This window comes from Mixophyes fleayi, chromosome 1 (assembly GCF_038048845.1).
Source record: "Mixophyes fleayi isolate aMixFle1 chromosome 1, aMixFle1.hap1, whole genome shotgun sequence".
Taxonomy (NCBI): domain Eukaryota; kingdom Metazoa; phylum Chordata; class Amphibia; order Anura; family Limnodynastidae; genus Mixophyes; species Mixophyes fleayi.
Window position 1 is genome coordinate 337924811 of NC_134402.1, and position 24856 is coordinate 337949666.

The 24856-nt window shown below is 40.8% G+C and overlaps 1 protein-coding gene across 1 annotated transcript; it reads right to left on the reverse strand.

Moving 5' to 3' along the window:
- LOC142160740 (glutathione S-transferase theta-1-like) lies at nucleotides 1–10289 on the reverse strand. Its single transcript, XM_075215703.1, has 5 exons — nucleotides 10110–10289; nucleotides 8276–8363; nucleotides 6769–6919; nucleotides 561–737; nucleotides 1–353 (listed from the first exon to the last, which is right to left on the reverse strand). Exons 1-5 carry the CDS (start codon nucleotides 10222–10224, stop codon nucleotides 153–155), a joined length of 732 nt encoding a protein of 243 aa, XP_075071804.1. The 5' UTR covers nucleotides 10225–10289; the 3' UTR covers nucleotides 1–152.
- Between the last annotated feature and the right edge of the window lie 14567 nt (nucleotides 10290–24856).

Sequence of the window (24856 nt, forward strand, 5' to 3'; positions counted from 1 at the left end):
TTTGAGGGCCAAAATAGGTTTATTTGAGAAGGTTTGTTACTACTTTAATACATTAGGATACACTAATGATGGATACTTGTTGTATATGCTACCATATGAAGAGGAGGCAGTTTCATTGCAGACTAGTAACCTCATGCTTCAGACTAACTTCATCAGGAAGTTAACTGGAGTAGCCTGGCTTTAAGTCGCTCCTTCTGTTCTGGGGGGAGGGGATGACTTTGCATATCCTTGCTATGCAGTATGGTCTCATGTGCTTCTTTGAAGAGCTCCACCCCAACAGCCTCCTCCACTCTGTGCTTCCAAGCTGTCAACTTTGGTTTGTCTTCAAATACATCAATTCCACCAGCAAGAGGCTGTGAAGAGAGGTAGAATATATAGAGATCCATATGCAGTGACAAAATTACCCAATTATAAAAAAATGAAAAATTAAAGGAACGTGAATTTGCTACTTAGCCATCATCACTAATATCTGCATGCGGAGCATGGATGCCGATGCTATAGGGTTTATAATACACACTATAGATATCGATAAAACCATCATCATGGAGTTAGTCTCTCACCTGCATAATCTCCACAATAGCCACCAAGTCAGCCAGGGAGATCTGGTCACCAGCCAGAAAGGGTTTGTCCTGTAAAAAATATTCTTCGAAAGTCTTCAAGGTACTATTGAACTCTGCCAGCACACGATCTAGCTTCTCAGATGTGGCTTCATGACCAAGAATAAATGGTGTCATTACCTGGGAGAAGGAGAAAAATTTATACACACACAAACACACACACACACACACACACATAACTATAAAGTTAAACGGACTACAAATTGACATATTGAAATAATCTTGTTTGGTTGTTTTTCTGTGTTCAATACATACAATAATAATAAAAAAAAAAACTCCACAAGTCTCACTTTTTACCAAACAGCTATAAAACAATAAATAAAATAAATAGTGGACGCCACATCATAAAGGTATAAAAGTACTGCAATTGAGGATCCCCACTCAGTTACCCTTTCCGTGGGACCTATTTGGTAGGGGACTAGAAAATACAGTAGTTACACTTGATCTTCCAGTATAGTACTTTAAGGCTTTGGTGAATGCTCCCTTTGTAACGCAGGAGCACTCAATGCAGGGACCAGCCATATGCCTACACTAAAGGGATTAATGTCACCTAATTTGTTGCAAGTCCACACAACATTTTGAAGGTGCTCAATACCAAGGCATCAGTGGTGCATTGATATGGCAATGTGTAATAGACCTACCAGCTGACTGCTGCCAGAAGAAGGGAATAGCATGAGCAAAAGGCAAGGGAGGGAGGAAGCACCTACTCCACAATTGTGATATTAATGCCCTAATTTGACATGCAAGGTAAAACAGGCAGGCAAATTTCAACCTATGGCATGAGCAGCTCCACAGAACAGAATATATGCACTGCAACCAGATTAAACTGCTCATCACACCTAGCAGTGCACATCTGCAAGTTCAGTGGTGCCAATAACACTGAAAATTAAATCATGAGCAACAGAAGAGGGCAATATAATTAGAATAATCATCCTTTGCCATGTTCTCAATAAATAGATGAATGCATGTGTGGTGCCAACATAAAGAACTCTACCGCCATTGGTGCTGGTTTTCAACAGTGGAGGATTCTGGTGATTATGAGATGTTGTGGGCCATAAGTTGGGTACAATCATTCCCTTAGGAGGCAGGGTCAATGTTAAACTACTACTTAATGAAACAGGTTAATTTTCACCCAACGCTGTAGCATTTATTTTTTTGTACATGAGGGGCCGGGTCGGTCCACCATGAGGCAATGCACCCATACCGAGCACATTTGTTCCCTTGACTGTTTTTTTTTTATGGACATCACAGTGAGGACACCCAAACTGAGCATTTATAGAATATCAGGAAGCATTGCTTCCCAAACATCAGCAAGATATTACTCGAGTTAGTCCTGTGGAAAATGGTGCAAAACGGATGCTGCACAATTGCAGACTCAATGCCAGTGCACAGACCATACATAGCGACCCTTCAGCATAATAAGTAAACTTTATACAAGTATTTCCTGTTTTCGTCCACTACCTGTATGTCAATCACAATATACACTGGGTTGCACCGATGGAGAAAGATCCTCTGTATAGGATATTTTGGGAATGTCCTAGAGGCAAAGATGGTAGAATAACAGAAAGCACCATCTGGAAGGCTAGTAGGCCAAGAGCATAATCTTCTGGAGCAGAAACATTTATTCAGTAATGATTATTAGACATTTGGATTGACAGCTACGTGGTCATCTTACACATCTGATCTCTGATGTGTCGTTTCAAGACCAAGTACTTTTTAGAATGAATGAATTGAAAACCCACAATATACCGCTTCTCGCGATACGAATGTATCGCTTAATAACAGTTGATCCATTCAGCAATGAATCAGAAACTGCTGATTTTCATGAAGCCACAACATATTTGATGAAAAAGGCTGGTATTGTGAGGAGGACAGACTTATCACAACATAAAATGATAAGCTGGGAACATGTGCTCAACCAGAATACCCTATAGGGTTTCCCTATATATGCTCCAGATAGAGACAGCTAGGGGCATTCACAAAAACATCATTGTATTCTTCTTCAAGTATTATAATAAATATTACTAGTTTATAGCAACTTCAGGTGCATGAGCAATTTATAAGCAGAAAGAAAAAAAAAAAAAAAGTAAAAGGAGTTGGTAACTTGGACCATAATCATCATCATTTATTTATACAGCTCCCACATATTCCGTAGCGCTTTACAATTGGGGACAAACACAGTTAACTAACAAACTGGGTAAAACAGACAATGAGGTGAGAAGACCCTGCTCGCAAGCAGTGCAGAGAAATACAGAGTGATTCAGCAGAGGAATAACGATTTGCAAGGAAAAATCTATTTTGCCGCTGCGTGCAAAATAGATTATAGGAGTTGGAGTCTGTTTTGGGAAAGACCAGTAAGGAGGGGATTGCAATAGTCGATGCAGAAGATAAGTGCATGAATTAAGGTTTTTGCAGTGTCTTGTGCGGGATATGTGCGAATTCTGGAAATGTTTTTTTACATGTAGATAACATGATTTAGATAGAGTCGATGTGGGGAACAAATGATAGGTGTGATTCGAGGATTACACCTAGGCAGCGAGCTTGTGGGGTGGGATTTATAGTCATGTTATCAACAGAAATAGAAATGTCAGGTATGCTACTATTGGTGGGTGGGAATATTATTAACTCTGTTTTAGAAAGATTAAGTTTGAGTTGACGAGAGGACATCCAAGATGAAATGGCAGAAAGACAGTCAGTTACACGGGACAGCAGATGTTGAGAGATCAGGAGAGGATAGATAAATTTGGGTATCTGCATAGAGATGATACTGAAATCCAAAAGGAACTTATTAGATTTCGAAGAGTAGCGCTATAGATAGAGAACAGCAGAGAACCTAGCACTGATCCTTGCGGTACTCTAACTGATAAAGGAAGCGGAGTAGAGGTGGCCCCAGAGAAGTCAACAGTGAAAGAGCGATTGGAAAGGTAGGATGAGAACCAGGATAGAACAGTGTCTTGAAGACCTAGGGATTGCAGCGTTTGTATGAGCAGAGAGCGGTCAACTGTGTCAAATGCAGCCGAGAGATCCAGGAGAATAAGGAGAGAGTAATGGCGTTTAGTTTTAGCAGTGATCAGATCATTGACAACCTTAGTCAACGCAGTCTCTGTGGAGTGTTGAGAACGAAAGCCAGACTAAAAGAAGATCCAACAGGTTGTTTGCGGAAAGGAAGCGTGTGCGGCGAGTGTAGGCAAGTCTGTCTATAAGCTTGGAGGGGCATGGGAGCTGAGAGATGGGACGGTAATTTGCGAGAATTTGGGTTGGAATATTGTTTTTATTAGAATAGGAGTAATCACTGCGTGCTTGTATAGTGATGGAAAGATGCCAGTAGAGAACGAGAGATTACAGATTTTAGTTAGAGGTGAAATGAGCACAGGAGACAGGGATCTACCAATTTGCAAGGGAATAGAATCAAGAGGACAGGAGGTAGAGTAGAAAGATAAGAAGAGAATAGAAATTTCCTCTTCATTTGTGGGGTCAAATGAAGAGAGGGTGTCAGAGGGTAGTGGGAAGGAATTGAGCTGATTGCTTGTCGAGGAAGGGGAACCATTTCTAGTCTGATCTTATCAATCTTGTCCTTGAAGTAGGAAGCAAGATCCTGGGCACTGATAGTAGACAGAGGGTTTGAAGTGGGAGGATTGAGAAGAGATTTAAATGTGTTAAAAAGGCGTTTGGGGTTAGAAGCCTGAGCATAGATAAGAGATTAGAAGTATGTTTATTTTGCAGTGTCCAGAGCCTTTCGATAGGAGCGGTAGATAGAAGTATATGTGAAAAAGTCATTAGAGGTACGAGATTTTCACCAGTGACGTTCTGCTTTACGGGAAAGTTTTTGAAGATTTTGTGTTGCTGTAGTGTGCCACGGTTGACATCGAAGTCGACGTGTAGTATGTAGTGTCGCTGGAGCCACTTGATCAAGGGCTGTTGCTAAGGTTAGGTGAAAATGAGGTACTGCCATCTCAGGGGAGGAGAATGTAGAGATAGGGGAGAGAAGTTGTTGGAGAGAGGTGGAAAATTGTTGAAGATTAATAGAATTAAGATTTCTGCGGGTATGAGGAGTCTTGGTAGAGTTAGACAGTAGAGAGGTTAGAGCAGTGGGGGTGAGCATGTAGCTGATAAGGTGATGAACTGAGAGGGGGAAGGGTGTGTGAAGAAAATTAGAAACTGCCATGATCTTGTTTTCTCTAGACTATGCTCAATGGCCATCCCTATGAGTAGATGATTCAATCCACAAGGAGAGGTCAAGTGAGGATGTTAGAGAGAGTAGTTTGGAAGCAGCTTTGGAAGGTGGGTTATCAATGGGGATGTTGAAATCACCCAGGACGATGGTGGGAATGTCTGAAGATAAGAAGTGAGGGAGCCATGCAGAGAAATCCTCAATAAATTGTTGGTGTGCTCCAGGGGGACGATAGATCACCGCAACACGTAGAGAGAATGGATTAAAAATGTGAATAGCATGTACTTCAAAAGATGTGAACGTGAGTGATGGGACATTTGGTAGAACTGTAAACGTGCACTGTGGGGAGAGACGTAGTCCAACCCCACCTCCTTGTCTGCCTTCAGGTCTGGGGGTGTGGGCGAGATGGAGGCCACCATGTGAAAGTGCTGCAGGTGAGGCAGTGTCTGATTGCATGAGCCATATTTCTGTTATTGCCAGAAGGTTCAGGTTTTTTGAGAGGAAGAGATCATGAATGGAGGTAAGTTTGTTACAAACAGAGCGTGCATTCCAAAGGGCACATTTAATGGACTTTGGAAGAGAGGGGAGAAAGGTGATGTGTTTGAGGTTTGCTATATAACAGTAGTACTCTGATGTATGTGTGTGTGAGGAGTGTGGGGGGACCTGGATTAGATGATATATCACCAGCTAATAGAAGCAGAGTGAGAAAGATAGGTAAATGGATTGTAAGATGTGACCTTTTATTTTCTGGCAACAGGTGGAGACTGTACTTGTAAGCGATAATAAATAGGACAACAGTTCATGGGTGTTAACTAGAGGTGAGTGAAGTAATGAAGATGCAATGTGGACAACTGTTTGTGTTGGTGGAGGGGTGAAGATGATACAGTCCTAAAGATAATGCCATGAAAAGAGACCAATAAAAGCAATTTGTTAAACATTGTGATAAGAGAGTAAAAGCAAAAAGAGTTAGGGGATTTTAAAGAATTACCTATTTGCAGTGTTCCATGTAGCTGGACAAGTAATGCAGAAATAGGCTGTGGCAGATGTAGCTTATTCCTGGAAGTAATCAAATGTAGTCCAATGTTTGCCCAACTGTGCATTTTCATACACTTTGTGAGAAAACCCACTTAGTGTAGAAAACACACATACGTCGCCCCATAGACTGAAGCTAATATGTAGTCAGTCTAATTTAGGAATACACTACAGCTTGCTAATCAAAGGAAAAGAAATACAAATATCAATCAGGCATCAATAAAAGACTGGGCCAAACTAAGTTTGAACAGATAACAAATCCTATAACATACTTTTTAAACACACAGTTGCAGGGATGAGATACACAGATTAATGTAGTTCAGAATAGCAGAGCATGGACATACCTGGAGATGTAAAGAGAAGAGAATGACCACTGCTCTGTGGCTGGCTGTGCAACGGCACAATGGGGACCAATTATGAAGCCCGAACCCATGCAGAAACCCTTTTTCCGCATTGTTTAAGCAAACTATTAATTTACTAAAAGCCTAATCTGTTATCATTGCAATATGATTATTAAATAACAGGGTTTTGCCCTGTTAATTAAGAGCCCCCAATATGTCTGTTAACTGTTTTTCAAATACAATATTCATTTCTATATCTCTGGGCAGAGGTATATACTCCCATATTACTCTTTGTGATGGATATCAAGATACTGGAAATTCCGAGTTTTACAATTATAACACAATTGTTTGTCTGTTAAAGGTAAATCCACTTAATAAAAAAGGAAACTGTGCTACTTGTGTAATGCTTACAGATTGTATTCTATGTATTGGTGGGTCATTAAACATGATTTGGCTGTTATAACATAAATGCCTCAGATTGTATACCCTAAAAGCCTAGTAATGCTGCACATAGCAAGAGGCTTCTTTCAGCATTATCAGTGTCTCTATGCTATACATACAGTCAGGCTGAAAACAAAAAGCTACAGAACAATAAATACATTCTTACCTTAACCCAAAATAGTTTTGAACCATGTGGACGTGTGTTTGTAAGTTGCCAAGCAAAATATTCATCAACAAGGGCGCGCTTCTGATAGTCAGATGGGTACCAGTGATCAGGGGTCTTATACTTGTTGGCCATATAAAGCAGCATTGCAGTGCTGGGAAATGAAGATAAGACAAGGAAAAACAATTAAATCAGAAATTAATGTTTGTGCAGTTAGTTACACCTAAATTTTGTAATCAAGATTCATATCCTATTTAGACTCATTTGGGGAATTCAACCACATGCAAAGTCCCACTAGAGTCTGCACACACTCCTAGGTATTATGCAGAGTAAAACATTGCTGATTTTTGTGTGAAAGAAAAAAAAAAATCAGTGATAATCTCCTACCCTAACATCCCACTGAGTCTAAACACCGAGGCTTCGACGGGACTTCGCATATAGTTGAATTCCCCCCATTGAGTAGTTACACTCTACCAGAATACATCCAACTGGTAACTGATCTAATCAGTTACGGGTATAATCTTCACAGGGTCAGCCATATGCATATGCAAGGCCTTAGCTACTGTACTATATGTCCAAAGGTGGTCTTAATCAGTAATAGTCGCAAAATACATTCTAAAGCATGGTTGTTCAGCACAGTCTTTAAGGGCTAAAATCCATCCAGTTTTAGAAATAATGGATCAAATAAAGCAGATTTTTACTTGCACAACATTAATCGTCTAACTGTGGTCACTCATTTTGCACCCGTTTTCAATGTGCTGTGCTTTAAAAGCAATTAGGATGCCTTCAATTGCCCCATGTTGCAGTGTAATCTCACATGAGCATCAGGCAAATCATCCAATTATTAAAACTTAGAGACAAGGGTCATTAATCACTGACCCCAAGAAATGTAATGCAGGAAAAGGCAGTGCCAAACAGAGTGAGTTTAAAAACAGAAGAGGGTTTTTTTTTAGGCAAGGGGGCAAATGAGCGTATGCACTGACATACTATGGCACAAGGTAGTACTCTTTTCTTTAAGAACAGGGGTTGATCCAGCACTAGTGGGTATATAAAAAAAAAAATCTAGGTGGAATTAAGAGATTGAAAATGGTGTCTAAATACTGGAGACACCAGTTTCAATCTCTTAAATCTACGTAGATTTATTAAGGGGTATATTTACACCACTACACTCTACAACTCCATGCCCCTTCACTCCTTTTAATATACCCACTAGCGCTGGATCAACTCCTGTTGTTGTTAATGTGTTTTGAAGGTTAGGATCACCTGTAGATGCTTAGCTGCTTTTAATATATTTTTATCTGTGCCTGTGCACACATATGCCCATTGCTATGAACACTCTTTTCTTATGCCACTAATGAAAAGCTATTTAGTATAACATAAATTATCCAATTTATTTAGATTTGAATCCTAATGGTAGCCAATAAACTACTAATTGAATCCCTGCACAAATCGCTTGCCCTGAAATCCCAGCCAGTGTCCAGCCCCAGGGATGAGTATTGTAGTTTTTCACCTCTCAGCCATTCTGAAGTCTCCATCCTTGAGAGCTGGCAGCTTACATAGTGGATTCACCTTGCGATATTCTTCAGACATATGTTCCCCTGCAGAGAGAATACAAATAAATAATTGTAAGATTCACAATAGCATTCTCTGCATATAAACAAAGGTAACACGTAGGAATAGAATCAAATACATTTTAAATTATGTATCACTGTTGAGGGAGTATCTTAGGTTCACACTGCAACAATAACTAATGTTTAAGAGTAATGGTTGTTGCTGGGTGTGGGTGAAAACTGAAATTGCCGGAATAATTTGGCTCCCTGTAGTACACACTGCTGCTTGGTGTCTTGAGTGAAGCTTGCCGTGTTTTCTCTCCCTATATAATAAATTCGGTTCTGCTACACAGATATGTCCTCTGTAATATGTGGAACAACTATTCCACATATTATATTGCATACATATTATAGTGTGTGTGCGCGTTTATCTATCAAAGCTATTCTAGTTATTCATTCTACCTGCCTGAATGTATGTTGGAATGGAGCGCTGAGTGCATTACCCATCCATTCCGGGTTCCGGCATTGGTCTGCCAGTACACTACCCCATCCTTTCCAGCTGCCGGAATCGAGGTCTGAGCACATTAAGAGTTCATTCCAGCACCTGGAATGGATAACTAATATAAACAAACCCTTATTCCAACAACCGGAATGGATTGCTTAAATACTCAGACATCCATTCTGGTAGCCAGAATGGATGGCTTAGGTTCTCTGAGCCCCATTGAGTCTGCCGGAATGAATGGAAAATGTACTCAGAGCTCCATTCTGACAGCTGGAAAGGATGGGTAATGCACTCTGAACGTACATTCTGTCAGGTAGAACAGATCTGTCAGGTAGAACGGATAGCACGCGCGCGCACACACACGCACACACACTACATACTAATAACCTAATATATATATATTTTATGTGTAACAATGGTTCCACGTATTACATGGAACTTATCTGTGTAGCAGAGCAGAATGCACTATTAAGGCAGGGAAAACACAACAAGCTTCATACAAGACACCAAGCAGCAGTGGGGACTCTAGTAAGCTGACTCATTCCGACAGTTCGAGCTTTTACCTAATCCCAATGTTCCTTTAGGCCCACAACAGATAGAGACACAAAGTTTGCCCAAGCTTGGTTAACGAGCAATAGCAAAAAACCCACATACTAACAATCACTTAAATTACAGCAGGTGTCTTAGGAACAGAACCCCCAACGGGGTACAGCTCATTCTCACATACAGGTTCTGGGTCAGCTAGCATTCACAATTGTAATGCTTTGCTAAAAACAAGGTATTAGACAAAGCATTTAGATACTCAGGACACTAAACTAACCGGTCTGGTCTCTGACATGTTCTCAGATATGTTTGAGCTCAACTTCTGCCCCAGTTATAACATGCATACCACATATTGCAAACTATGGAGTGACAGGTCACATGTACATAAGGTTCCAAAGCTTTACCATCGACTAGAGATTAATGTAGTCGTGGGTTAGAGTTGCATAACATCACATTCTCACCATATTGTGGGATCCAAGATGCATAGGATGAGCACTCATCAGCTGTCCCAAGTATACAACTTGACAAGCTGTGGCTCCTCCGCTGCTGTAGAACTACAAGTTCCAGCACACCCCAACAGTTTCATGCAATAACTTTTATTGCAACAGCAGTTGGAGCCCCTCACGTTGCCTATCTGGGGTATACAGCATTTCTATTGGTATTAAATAATACACTCGAAGATATGCATTCAACAAGAACACGCCAAAGTCCCGTCAGCTAGCCCATCTCCCATAGAACACCCGACTGACCTTTGAAAAGATGCACCGCTTTGTTGTTGAACGGGATATTGTTTGCCTTTGCGAAGATGTACACAGAACGGCAGGGCTGGGAGAGCAGATCCAGGTACAGCGTAAGTTCTGCCATAATTGTGAATTACCGTCCAACAAGCGCCAAAGACTGCAAAGGAGAGAAGGTGATAGAGGGTGTCCCGTTTCTACTCCAGACCAACCACGCCCCTCACAACGAATGTCCCTCCCACTTACCTCTGGTTTTGAAAAAATATTTCATATTTATGTGCTCCCAGCATACAATATACTAATGCTGGCCTTAGACTTTGTACAGACTGGTATCAGTTCTTTCTTCATTGCAGTTTCACACTTTTCTGGTAGTGGACTACCCTATTAGTACATGGATATATGTATCCCCACTGGATGGTAGTTGCCAACCATGCTCCAATGTTGCATTATAAATTTGTGGTCATTTTATACATAAAGAGTAGAATCCCATACTCATCTTTTTTTGTATTTGTCCTGTCTATCCAACAAGGCTGGACATTTTTTCTTACTCATCTTTCAAATAAGTTTGTGTTTAACTGTATGTCAGCATTGTAGCCCTGCCACAACTATGTGGTTGCAAATTTCACTTCTGTAAATATACAAAAACCAAGCTTATGGTTATTCCATGTGGGCAGATCTTGAATTTATTTATTAAATACCACCTCACAGGGTGACTTGGTAAACTTAAATTGAGTAATAAAATAAATCATATGTACAAAATATTCAGTTTCACCACATATGTATCATGGTTCCCTCCTGGCCACAAGCCGCCACATCCTTTGTACTAAAAAGTTGTAGATGGCAGCATTTATATAAAGCTATGATTTCACTACAGGTACCATCTACAGGTTGATACAGAAACACATTCCTGAGTAGATAAAACAATATAGATGGCTAACTGTCCTTGAAACCCATACAAAGCAACTTACGTGTGCTACTGAAAAATAATTAGTTTCAAAGTAACAAGCAAAAGGGAGTACAATATGTCTAAAAAAAGTCTATATGTATCTTATTCTGTGTGAGAATAATGTTTCACATTAATATGTATGTGTCAATCAAAATACAAATGATAAACAAGTAAAAGCCTTGCCTCGGCGGACTGCAAGAAGCGGGAGTGGCTATTTTGATCCACAGCAAGATTCCCTTCTTGCACTCCAACACTTATGCAGACCCGGAGGGTCGCTTCATATTAGTGGGTGGTACTCTTCGATCTATCCCTGTTATCCTGGTTTTGGTCTATGCCCCTAACCAGAAACAGAAGACTTTTTTTTACCAGACTCTTTAAATGCATTGAGCGGTTGGCGCAAGGTCATGTGATAGTGGGCGGTGATTTTAATGTGACTCTTGATCCCGTTCTGGACAGGTCTTCCCCTTCTTCTTCCCGGCGGGGCTCTCCCATTTCAGTAGAATCTACCTTACTAGCCACACTGCTCACTCATCATCGCATGTATGACTCCTGGCGACTCTGTAATTCAGACGCTAGGGATTACACCCATTACTCTGCCCCTCATCATTTCTACTCCCGCATAGACATGATACATGTATCCCATGCACTCACTCCCAATGTGACTCAGGCGGGCATCACCCCACTCTCATGGACTGACCACTCGGGGGTGTTACTTATTCTAGACCTCCTCAAAACATCACCACACCAGGGAAAGTTGCGCGTAGATGACTATCTCCTGCTCAATCAGACAACCCTCTTAGACCTCAATAACTGAATCTCCAATTATTTCCAAGATAATTCTGCTATAAATGTCCCCCCAGGCATTATTTGGGAAGCACACAAAGCCACTATACCTGGTCATTTGATTAGCCTGACTGCGGCTTCTAGGAAAAAAGCTGCAGAAGAGATATCTTGTTTAGAGCGCAGCATGGCCTCTCTTCTTTCCCAACATCAGTCTCTTCATGACTCTGCTCTGCTCACTCAGATTACCTCGCTGAAAGGCCAACTTAACACTCTTCTCTCCCGTAGGGCTGCTATTACTATGCAGAAATAACAGCAACGGTACTACGATAAATCTGATAAAGCAGATTCTGTGCTAGCCAGAAAGCTTCGTAAGAAGATGGCTCTAGGTCACATCGATAAAATTTACGACTCACAAACGAGCAGAGTTACATATGACCCTAAGGTGATAGTCCAGACGTTTATAACTTAGCCCCACCACCCCCCCTTCAAAGAGCTCATACAGTGCCGACTCTAGACGAATATCTAGCTGCCACCCCCCTCCCTAGGCTCACTTCACCTCACATAGAGTCCCTGAATGCAGATATTACCTTGACCGAGGTTTTGGTAGCTATTAAATCCCTGAAACCCTCTTCAGCTCCAGGCCCTGATGGTTTCACTCCACAATATTATAAGAAATTTGCTGCAGTACTAGGCCCCCATTTGACATCTTTTTTAAATGAGATCTTGAATGGTGCCACGTTTGATGCGGCCACTACCAGAGCTAACATCATTGTCATTCCAAAACCAGGGAAGGACCCAACTCTCTGCTCTAGCTATAGACCAATATCCCTCCTCAATGTGGACCTTAAAATTTCTGCAAAAATTTTGGCCTCTAGATTGAATCCCCTCCTCCCTTCCCTCATCCATCCCAACCAGGTGGGATTTATCCCGGGGCGTCAAGCCCCGGACAACACTAGGAGAAAAATCGACCTGATCCATACAATTCACAGGGGTAAGCTCCCCTCCCTCCTTATGTCACTAGATGCTGAGAAAGCGTTCGATCGCATCTCCTGGTCGTTTATGGTTGGGGTGCTGGAAGCGATGGGTTTCTCTGGCAAATTTATGACTGCCATCTCAGCCTTGTACCGCTCTCCGTCGGCCACAGTCTCTGCAAATGGTCTGACCTTGGTTCCCTTCACTATCGCCAATGGCACACGGCAGGGCTGCCCCCTCTCTCCGCTAATTTTTGCCCTTATCATAGAGCCATTAGCAACTAGAATCCGGGCTAACCAGCAAATATTAGGCATCCAAGTGGGTAGTTCTTCTCATAAGATAGCTTTATATGCGGATGACGTCTTGTTAACTATTGCTAACCCAAATCTTTCCGTTCCTCCTCTCGTAGACAAATTAAATCTCTATGGCCACTTCTCGGGATATAAAGTTAACACGGACAAGACAGAAGTCTTAGACTTTTATGTTTCCTCAGCAGATAAGGTGTCTTTAGAAAGTTCCTTCCCATTTAACTGGCGTCTTCAAAAACTCAAGTACCTTGGGGTATACTTGACTAAGCAACTTCACCAGCTTTTTCAGGCCAACTTTCCTCGCATTCTTGCTCAAATTAAGTCGGATCTTGTTTTGTTGTCGCAGTTATACATCTCCTGGATAGGTCGTATTAATGCGGTCAAGATGAACATACTCCCTAGACTCCTTTACCTTTTTCAAACCCTCCCCATCCGGGTCCCTCCCTACGTCTTCAAGTTTCTCCATTTTCATGTATCTAAATTCATCTGGGCTGGTAAGCGCCCCCCAGTCCGTTTCAAGCTTTTACAGAGAGCCCCGCGGAATCCCTGATTTTCGACGCTATTACCTCTCCACTCAGCTTGCTCAATGCGTTCTGTGGTGTAGTTTAACTCCCTCCAGGGTCTGGGTCGAGATTGAGGCTAAAAGTCTGGGTATGCTTTCCCTATCTACTCTCCTATGGCTCCCACGGGCTCGTCGACCAAAACGTGTCTCACTTTATCTGGTCATTATACATTCCCTGGCGGTCTGGGACTCATCCTCTCAGAAATTTGGCCTCTCCCCCCATCCCTCTATCCTAATTCCTTTGTTTAACTCCTCAGACTTCGCTCCAGGCCTTACTCCTAAAGCATTCTCCTCGTGGACCTCACAAGGGGTCCGTTTCTTAAACGATCTCACCTCTACGGTTGTGTTCCCCTCGTTTACTGACATCCAATCGCAAATAAATATTCCCTCTAAATTATTCTACCAATTCCTCCAGCTCCGCCATTTTCACCACACAGCCAAAACTCGCCTCTCCTCCCGCCCCCTTACCATGTTTGAACATCTCTGTCTCTATCAGTCCTCTACGAAAGGCCTTATTTCAACATTATACTAAGAACTCGCCCCACCTTCCTCAGACCTTAGAGTCTCGCATGAACTGTCCTGGGAACGTGACATTGGTGAAGTTCTTTTGAGCGAGGAATGGTCTAAGATATATGAAAATGATGCCTCCAGCTCAATCTGCATTAAAATAAAAGATAATGTCTATAAAGTATTGTACCGTTGGTACTACGTTCCCTCCCGGATTCATAAAATTCTCCCAGACTCTTCTGATCGCTGTTGGCGGGGGTGCTCCCATGAGGGTAACTTTATTCATATATGGTGGACTTGAACCAAATTATCAAATTTCTGGGCTGAGATTAAACACCTGATTCAATCGATACCCCAGGTAACGATACCATTAGAGCCTAAATTTTTTCTCTTGCCCTTAGGAGCGCTCGCGGCGACTCGACATCAGAACAAGTTGGCTAGGCACATCTTATCGGCAGCTACCTGCTAAATTGCAGCTGACTGGAGGCAGCAATCTCCACCTTCACTTCAGGCCATTATTAACAGAGTTTGGCAGGTTCAGCGCCTGGAATACATGACCAGCATCATCAATAGGACGTCAAGATCGTTCACTAAGATATGGATCCCATGGCTCTCGTTTTTTCAGGCTTATTCCCCTTTGACTTGACTCTACACCTACATATATCCGTCCTCTTTTCGTGAACCCCCTTTTTTCTTTTCTTTTTCTGCTCTGTTCTAGTCTCCCTTCTCTTTTCTTCCATGGCCTCCTCTTTCGCAGCATTTCGCTCTCTCCCTTACATCTTAAAAAAATCTCTGGTCAATTTTTTTACACGTAATTAGACCTTGTTGTACTGATTCTTTACGATATTCTGTTGATTTTATATCATGTTTATGTGATGTGCTTTTTTTTTGTCTTGCAGACATTGCATATCGGTTTTGTTTGTTATTTGACCTTTCAAAAAAAAAAATTTAAAAAAAAAAAAGTAAAAGCCCTGGGTTACCCTATTTAGTTAAAATGTATATCTACAGTTAACTCTTATATTGCCTCATCATTCTCCCATACTGTTATATCAACACTAAAAGCCATTCAATGACATAAAAACAGAACCAGTCTTTTTCTATGTCACTATTTCCTCTATCTCCCTGTTTCTGCAGCACATTCCAGATCTTAGCTAATCTAATTCATCATCTTCTCTAATATTACCATTATAGACGTAAACAAAAATTATTTTAATTAACTTACCTATACCTTCCAAAAATCCATACAGTGACACACCATTATCTTGTGTCATTTGTTTCAATAACTCTTCCAAATCCTGCAGTCTCTGTGTATTAGCCATAAAATTTCAATCCTGTAAAGCAAAACCTACATTTTCTTTTTATAGTAAATAGTCTATAACTACTCTGCTCTGAACCTATTCTCTTATTTTTTCATTAGTTTCTTTATTCAACAAAACAATTGCAGCGCTGATATCATTAATGATAACTCACACGTTATGCTGCTTATTACTCTAGTGTTCTATATATCTTGTGGGGGTACCTGGTTTAAGCTTATATATTTTAGTTTCTAATTCTCTGTCCTTTTTGCTTTTCCTTCTTTTCGTGGTTCCAATAAAGTAGGAACATATTTTGTCTATTGAAGTAAAGATATCTGGAGGTAAATGTATTAACTTCCGATTTTTTTCAACTTGCCGCTGTTTGGCGAGTTTGCTGTGAAAATTTGACAATGGCTTTCAAGGCAAAACAATACCTTTAAAGCCAATGTCACTTTAAATTTTCACTGCAAACTCGCCAAATAGCGGCGAGTTGAAAAAAAATCGGAAGTTAATTCATTTACCCCCAGGAGTGAATATATTTTCACTTTTAAGCTGCAGTATAGCAACTGGCACAGCTAAATAGCAGTGTGATATGCTTTGCCTACACTCATGGGTGCTGCTGTATAAAATGCTGCGCTGTTTGCAGTAACAACTACCAGTTCTAAGAAGGCATCTGCTTGTCCTCCAGGCCTTGTATTCTTCTTTTTGCACTTGTTAGGAAACTAAAGGACATCTTCTTCTCCACAAGAAGGCTCCAAATTCCATCTGATAGGGGAGGGGGGGTATTTTGTCTGCTACACTCTCTAGGACCTACTCCAGAGAGTCACCCCTTCCCTTTGTCTTTGAGTTACTGGTGGTGATGTATTTGCAGAGAGTAGAGGTTGTTGAACCCTTGTCCTCATGCTTTGTATTCTTCTTGCAGTGTGAGCTATGTGTGCAGGCTGCTACACCTTGCAATTTGACTGCTGGTGCTGTGGTCAGAAGCACCTTAATATGGTCCTTTTAACCTTGTAGGACATGTCATCTTTCTTTGGTGAACCTTTGTACCCAGTCTCCTGAAGACAGGGGGCATATGCCGCCCAGGCTGGTCCCATAGTGGGCTATCTTGGGATTGGTCATTGGACCACCTGCATTTATTTTCTTTTAAAATGTTCATAATAGGCTGCGGAGTCGAGTCTTGCCCCCTGAGCTAAAATTTGCCAGCCCTCCCCTGCCTGTAAATTGTGCAGATCACCTGCCGTTAGACATGATTGGGAATCTCCCTCCTGTTGAACATAATACAAAGTGTTAATAAGTAACTTACAAAAGTGCAAAAGTCACCTTACATGAACTTTGAGAGTGAGAAGGAGTGTAATGTTGTTGTGTTGCCTTACATACCTAAACTCACATGTGATATGTGCACCCCTATCTAATGTTATTATTGGTAGAACAAGCTACTTACAGGCTACCTCTTCAGATAATTTTGTTCTTTTGCAAATATTGTGGCGTCAAACTTCACACAAGAGTGGGCCTCTACCCAACCAGAAAATAAATCAACATATAAAAGTACATATTCAATCAATACTCTGCAACCACTGAAGAAAAATTGGGTGCAAACTAATATTTCTGGATCATGTTTATTATCCCCTCTTTGGTCACAAAAGACAAGCCATGTGCCATTTCAACAAGATCAGCAGGGGCGCACGGAGGATTGTCGGGGGGGGGAGTTTCTCCCCGCCGACCCAAAAAAAAACAACAAAAAAAAACCCGAGAGCGTGCGCCACTGATCAGGGAGCAGCTCAGGTGCAGCTCAAGTCTGCCCTGAGGGTATCTCCATACTTTATTTTCCATGGGTGCAAACTGCCAGGATCTATGGATGCTTATTCTCTGGGTCTGGTGTGTTTTACAGTATTGCATGTCTGTCACAGTAGTGAGTTAATGACTAATAGCAAAGAAACAAGTGTTGGGAGGTTGGAAAGTATCTAAAAGTGCAGAAACATATGGAATGTATTTTATAGGATTACCAGTAGCTGTTTTATAGTCACATAACTTCCATACTTTTCAATAATCATATACTACTCTAAAAGTATACCTTGAATCTGTGTAGATTTTAGCAGACTCTTCTAGTCTGCAATTTGAGTTCAAGTGACTTAAATAGGCTGTGCCTCAATTACCTTATGTGGTGTAACTACTGCATAGTCAGACCTTATGTTTCCTGTTACATCATAAAAGCAAGATCAATCTATCGGCAAAAACTTTATATCAGGACACTTGTGTAATAGGTGTCAGCGGCGTTGGTGGTAGATGTTAAACCACAAGAAGCTTTTAGCCTTAACCAATTTGTTGGTTTTATTTCAGAACTAGTTGTAATAGATGATATATATATATACATATATATATAGTTGCACACAGTTGATACTAACTGTAGCAGACAGGCAGTATGACAGGCTTATGCATTTAATGCATGTAACACTATTATAGTACATATATGCAGATGGTAGTAAGCTTATATCGTGGGCGATGTCAGAGAACAGGTTGCTTATATATATTTGTGTGCTTCCGGTGACTTTATATATCTATATTTAAGTAAGAGAACACAAACGATATCAAGTCTTTTACAGTTCAACTGTCACTGGAAGAACCTGCTGAGAGGAGAACTTCCTGTCTGTGCATACTTAGTAGAGCGATGCGGACGGCTGAAGGCTGCCCGACTTCCTGTCTTCACTACATCACAGGGGACACCACTACCAAGATGGGAAACAACGTGTAGCGCGCCATATTAACACCCTCCCGCTTAAGAATGTCTCCTCTTACAAGAAAAACATACTTTACTAAACACATCATGTGGTAAAGTCTCTTTTCTGTAACAAAAAAATGGGTTAGTCAAACAAAACATATTAACAAATGAGATATTTCAGCATGTCAGCGGCATTATCCTCGCTTTCCACATGACTCACACTGATGTTGATAGTCTCATCTTGGCAAAGAAGACCTAACTTGAATAAAGTCTCTTTCAGCCAAAAGCTTGCTTTGCCGTTTCTGTTAATGCCATGTATTCCGCCTCGGTGGAGGATAGGGCAACAGTGGATTGCTTTCTACTTGCCCAGCTGACGGCTGTGCCTGCCAGTACAGCTACCCTGTGTATGAACAATGGTCATCCTGATATGATCCCTAATTGGCATCACAGAAAGTCTCTAAAGTTGAATTATTAGATTTTGTACATTTCAACTTTCAATGGCTTGTGCCTCTCAGGTATCTCAGGATTCATTTAATTGCAATCCAGTGTAGTTTCCAAGGATTGATGGCAAACTGATTTACAAGACTTACTGCATGTGTTATGTCAGGGCGAGTTCCAACACTGCCATGCATCAAGCTTTCAACATTGCTTTGGTAGGGGACTGGTTTCATCTCCTCCATCTCCTCGTTGCTTGTTGGTGACATTTCTTTTGTCATTTTTAAGCTTTTGTCTATAAGAATTTTAGACCTGTCTGAGTCTCTTTTAGCTTTAATGTAATACACATGTGTCATTCTTGTGGCATCATTGATAAGTGTCATGAAATATCTATCGCCACCAACAGATTTTATCACACACGTCTGTATGCACTAGGTTGTTATCTAAAGCCGTCATCGCACAACACTGTTCAGTGTCTAGGACATATAGTTGGTTGCACCGGGTTGCTGTTGCAATTAGAGTCCCTATTTGCACCACACATTTGCCCTCTGCAAATTGTAAATAATTGGAAGAAGGTGGTAATTAATAATTTCTGTACACTACAATCAGTTGAGATGCGATTCATACGCAATGTATTATGATAACATTTAAATATGTTTCATATATTTTCTATCTTTTAATATAAAAATATAAAGTGGCGAAGAGGCTAATTAATGTCTCCAATATCTAAATTACATTGAGTGTGTTATGATTTTGTTCACAATTGCATGAGAACGTTTCCGGTGTTATTTATGTAGCGTTCGCACCATGCGAATGTTAGTTATAAATAATATCATTTTTCATACACCAAATAGCCAGTACACAGTGGACATAAAAGCAGTTTATACAGGTCTAGAGGCAGGAGCCTTAGGAAAGGACACCTGGCAATCTCACGGAACAATGACCAGTGGAATCTACCAATGCCACGTCGAGTTCTTGGGAGGTCAAGACCCTTCGACCTATGAATGAAGACCTTAATACTTTAACTGTGTATCTTTGTGATGTCACTGCTTTTTACAATTGTACTGTGTATAAATTGTTCACCTCTGGCTATGGAAACCAAAGCGTTCTGATAGAAGCTTGTATTGGTGCCAACAGGCACAAGCATATGTATGCCAAACTCTGCTTTGTAATACTTTGCAAATAAAACCTCTTGGCTTTTGAACCACAATCATTATTGCAAGCGATATATACGGACGTAACAAAATTTGACTTTGTAACCTTTACTCTCAAGAACACTTAGGCGATAAGGTGGGTTCCCAAATCTGGTACATATAGAACATCTTGAATGTTTGTGTTCACAGTTTCACCTTTTTTGCTTAGGTGCACTGTGATTGTCCCAACTTTTGTATCAGTATCATCATCATCACCATTTATTTATATAGCACCACTGATTCTGCTGATTCACATCAGTCCCTGCCCCATTGGAGCTTACAGTCTAAATTTCCTAACACACACACACAGATAGAGAGAGACAGAGACTAGGGTCAATTTTGATAGCAGCCAATTAACCTACTAGTATGTTTTTGGAGTGTGGTAGGAAACCGGAGAACCCGGAGGAAACCCACGCAAATACAGGAAGAACATACAAACTCCACACAGATAAGGCCATGGACGGGACTTGAACTCATGACCCCAGCGCTGTGAGGCAGAAGTGCTAACCACTGAGCCACCATGCTCAGTGGTTAGCACTGCAGTAAGGACTTTGTCTCCTATTCCTTTTACAGATATGGGTTTACATGATTTTTTTGAAGTGAACCACTCTTGGTTGCAGCTGAAGTGTCTAGTGGCCCCTGTGTCCATATTATTAAAGTAATTCTATAGTTTTCAAATAAGCATTGCATAGGCGATTGTATTGTGTTTCCAAAGCACAAAGTGATTTATTTTAGCAGATGTAAATAGTTAACAGTTCAATACATTATCATATTATGATACAGTACATTACAGCCAATACCAAAAGATAAATACATACCGCTGCTATCGCATGCGCTCGCTGCGCTCCCACGGGACCCAGTGAACAGTATATCTCTATGGAATACTGTGGTCAGAGTAGACTGAAGACTGGGAGCGCAGCTATGATTATATATACATTCAGTGTTACAGAGAGAACAATGTAGATGACGTGGCTTGCTTCTATAGGTCCAGACTTCGGGTGGGTCCAGGGTAAACAGGTCATAGGCTAGTTCAAACTAAAGAATCCAAAGGTGGGGGTCATCTCTCCAGGGGATGTGCTCCTTTCTTCCCGCCTGACTCTCCAGTTACAATTAGTCTATTAGCATTTTATGGCCAGCATCATATTAAAGGTTTATTCCCTAACATCAATAACTAGAGTATGCAATGTGCGATCTCTTCGCCGAATGCATCGGACAGCTGCTGATGTAAAGGGGATTAATATGATATCAGACATGACACATCTCCTTTAACCTGAACCTTAAATAACACTGAGGTGTACATATAGTCATAGCATATAAACTAATATTTAACTAAATACTATTTGCTCATAATTTACTGTGTAACGGAACCAATATGAATATGAATTACATAAATAACTAAATGTTGTAATGTGAGTGTGTACGTGCGTATTTTACCGTGCGATCGCAATATGCCACGTGTAGCGTGGCATACTGAGTGCAATCGACCAATAAAACAATATCAACCAATATACTTAAGTTCATCCAATTATACGACTTTGACAATATATCAGCAGTCCTTTTTGTGACTGTCTGCACTCTGCAATGTTTAATGTTGACTCATTTGACTTGGTACGCTTTTTATACGCACAATTTGCACCTCTCAGCCTACACTCTGATGCTTTGTGTTTCATTTCGTGACATATAAAGCATTTGTATTTGGGCTTTCTGGACTTTGTACCTTTTTTCAGTAATGCAGAACCTTCAGCATTAGTATCGACGGGAATTTGTTGTTGGAATTGCAGTTTAGTCCTTATAATTTCTGTAGTCAGCTAAGTATCAATTGACTCTAAAGCTACCAACAGGTAATTGAATTCTGGCGTTAAATTCTGCAGCATTGCCATTGCAACCTCCTCATCATCCACCTGTACTCCCACAGATGATAATTGCTAAGCTATTGACAACATTTTGTCTATATATTCGTTCATATTCTCACAGCACTTAATTTTGTCCCATATAATGTATGCCTCGAGTTAATTCTTCTCATTAGACCTTTATCCTCATATGCTGCCTGCAGGCCAGTGCATGTGTGCTGATTCCTTTCCATTGATGATAGAATAAACATGCTGCTCTACAGCTAAGCCTATGGTTCCCATGGCTCTGTCTACTTCATCAGTGTTTGGACTCTCTCCTTGGTTTATTGTGACCTCCCATAACTTTTCACGTTTAAGCTGCATTCCATGGCGAATTTCCAGGTTGCATAATTCTCTGAGCCTGTCAGATTTGAGAAGCTCATACCAGCTCCTGTACTCTACATTTTTACTCTATACTAAAATTAAGGACTTTTTCTGAAAAACAGCTTCCTTTTATCTTTGCATATTTCTGTTACTGTTCTTCATATCTAAGTGCTTTCTTCAACGTTGGGTCCTGGGCAGTTGTGGATTGGCTCAACGGGGTGCTGGGGTATTCCCCGGTAGGCCCAGATGCTTGATAGCCCCGTCACCTTCATTAGTGGTTGATGCGCCAAAGGGGGGCGTGGGCGCTGTAGGGGGTAGGTGATCAAAAGTATTGGTTGTCAGTGGACAGCAACAGGCAGTCAATCGTTAGGCTGCTTGTTGCTGTATGAGGCCCCACAGTACTGTGCGGCAGACAGGAAGTCTTACTTCACTTCCTGGATGCCTGATCAGAGGAGCAACGCCGGCCAGAGCAACTAAAGGTAAGTGAGTGGTCTGTACATACTAAACTATAGGGAGGGGGGCTGCCTATACAAAACAATAGGGAAGGGGATGCTGCACAGAAAAACTATAGGGAGGGGGGCTGCAAAGAGAAAACTATACGGAGGGGGTCTGCACAGAGAAAATTTTAGGTAGGGGGGCTGCTATAATGTGTGAGAGAATGGGGGGGGCTGTCTTAATAGTTCATGGGTGGAAGGTAGGCTATTAATTTAATGCTGGAGTTTAGGTGGGGTGGTTTGGGCCCATAATTGAATGTGGGGCTGAGTTTAGGAAGGAGGGCTATTTATTAAATGTGAATATTAATTATATAGTGCCAGGGATGGTTGTAGGAAATGGTTATATTAAATGTAAATACTATTAATTTATTGCTGGGGTTGTTTTAAGGGAGGATAATAGGTTTATTTATTAAATGGGAATACTATTACTATAATGTTGGGGCTGAAGAGAGGCCTAATTATTAAATGTGGGTGCTGTTGATTTAATGCCAGGGATGGTTGGAGTTTTCTAAATTTCTATTATTATTACCAATTCTATTAGCAATTGTTAGAGCAGGAAGAGAGGAGGATAGAGGAGGCATTTTTTTTGTCAATATTTTGCACTACAAGTGCTTTGGGTGTCCCATATTCCCCAGTGTGAAACAATAATTTTTCTGGCTGCCAAAAGTCATATTTAGCAGCAGTATCTATCTATACAATATTTTGCACTACAAGTGCTTTGGGGTGTCCCATATTCCCCAGTGTGAAACAATAATTTTTCTGGGTGCCAAAAGTCATATTTAGCAGCAGCAGTATCTATCTATACAATATTTTGCACTACAAGTGCTTTGGGGGTGTCCCATATTCCCCAGTGTGAAACACAAATTTTTCTGGCTGTAAAAAGTCATATCTAGCAGCAGTATCTATTGAATATTTTGCACTACAAGTGGTTTGGGCTCATTAAAATGGATTAAAAGCAGTCCACATATGAGCAGAATCAGCAAGCAGGTGCTGGCAGCAGTCCTGATGGTATTCTTCCCTGTACGTCATCTGGTAAAGCCAATGTAAAAGTACATAGTCTTTTTAAATCAGGGAAAAAACACACCCCAAAAAAAATATATATACTTATAAGTATAAGTGTAGGGTGCAATCTACCCCCAAATTGGAAAGGGACTTGGGGCATTTCTATATCACGTACAGTCTTGAAAGGCTGCTGTTTTGGCAATTTCTCAATAAGGGTAGGGTGTCATACACAGACTGACCCCAAACTGCCTTTGTCCATTTCAATTTATATTGTACAGTCTATAACGGCTGAATTTTTTACTATTTTCTACAAGTGGAGGGGGGCCTATACAGACAGAAACCAAACTGCCTTTGTCCATTTCTTTATATATTTAACTATAAGTGTAAGGTGTAATATACACCCAAAGATGATGGCTGCATTGCCAATAGGCATAGATGGAGAGAAAGACAATCTGGTTTGTGTGTAGAATTAATGACAGACTACCAGGAATTAAACTGTTTTTTTTCATAATTTATTAGCTTTACAATTACCTTACTTATCCAAGAAACAGGTGGAGCACTAAATTCGGTTATTTTAGGCCCCAAAAAATTGATTTTTAAACAAAATTGCAAAACAAAACCAAAACCAAAATCAAAACACGCAAGGGCAGTTTTGCCAAAACCAAAACCAAAACCAAAACATGATGGTAATCCAGATCCAAAACCAAAACAGTGAGCATCTCTAGTCTGAATAAAGCTTCGGTCTTCTGTGTACTGCTGTGAATTCATTTTGATAACACAGTACAATGTGATTGCAGATTTAGACCAAGACTGCCAGCCCTATTATTTCTATTTCAGCAATGACAATTAGCAATGGAGCTCTCCTCTTTGTGTGTAACCTATATAATACCGTACAATTTCACTGCAAATTCAGAAGACCAAGCCTGCAGCCCTGGTATTTGTATTTCAGCAATTACAATTAGCAATGGAGCAATGGAGCTCTCCTCTTTGTGTGTAACCTATATAACACCGTACAATTTGACTGCAAATTCAGAAGACCAAGCCTGCCAGCCCTAGTATTTTTATTTCAACAATGACAATTAGCAATGGAGCAATGGAGCTCTTTGTGTGTTACCTATATAACACCGTACAATTTGACTGCAGATTTACACCAAGCCTGCCAGCCCTAGTATTTGTATTTCAGCAATGACAGTTAGCAATGGAGCTCTTCTCTTTGTGTGTTACCTATATAACACAGTACAATGTGACTGCAGATTTACACCAAGCCTGCCAGCCCTAGTATTTCTATTTCAACAATGACAATTAGCAATGGAGCAATGGAGCTCTCCCCTTT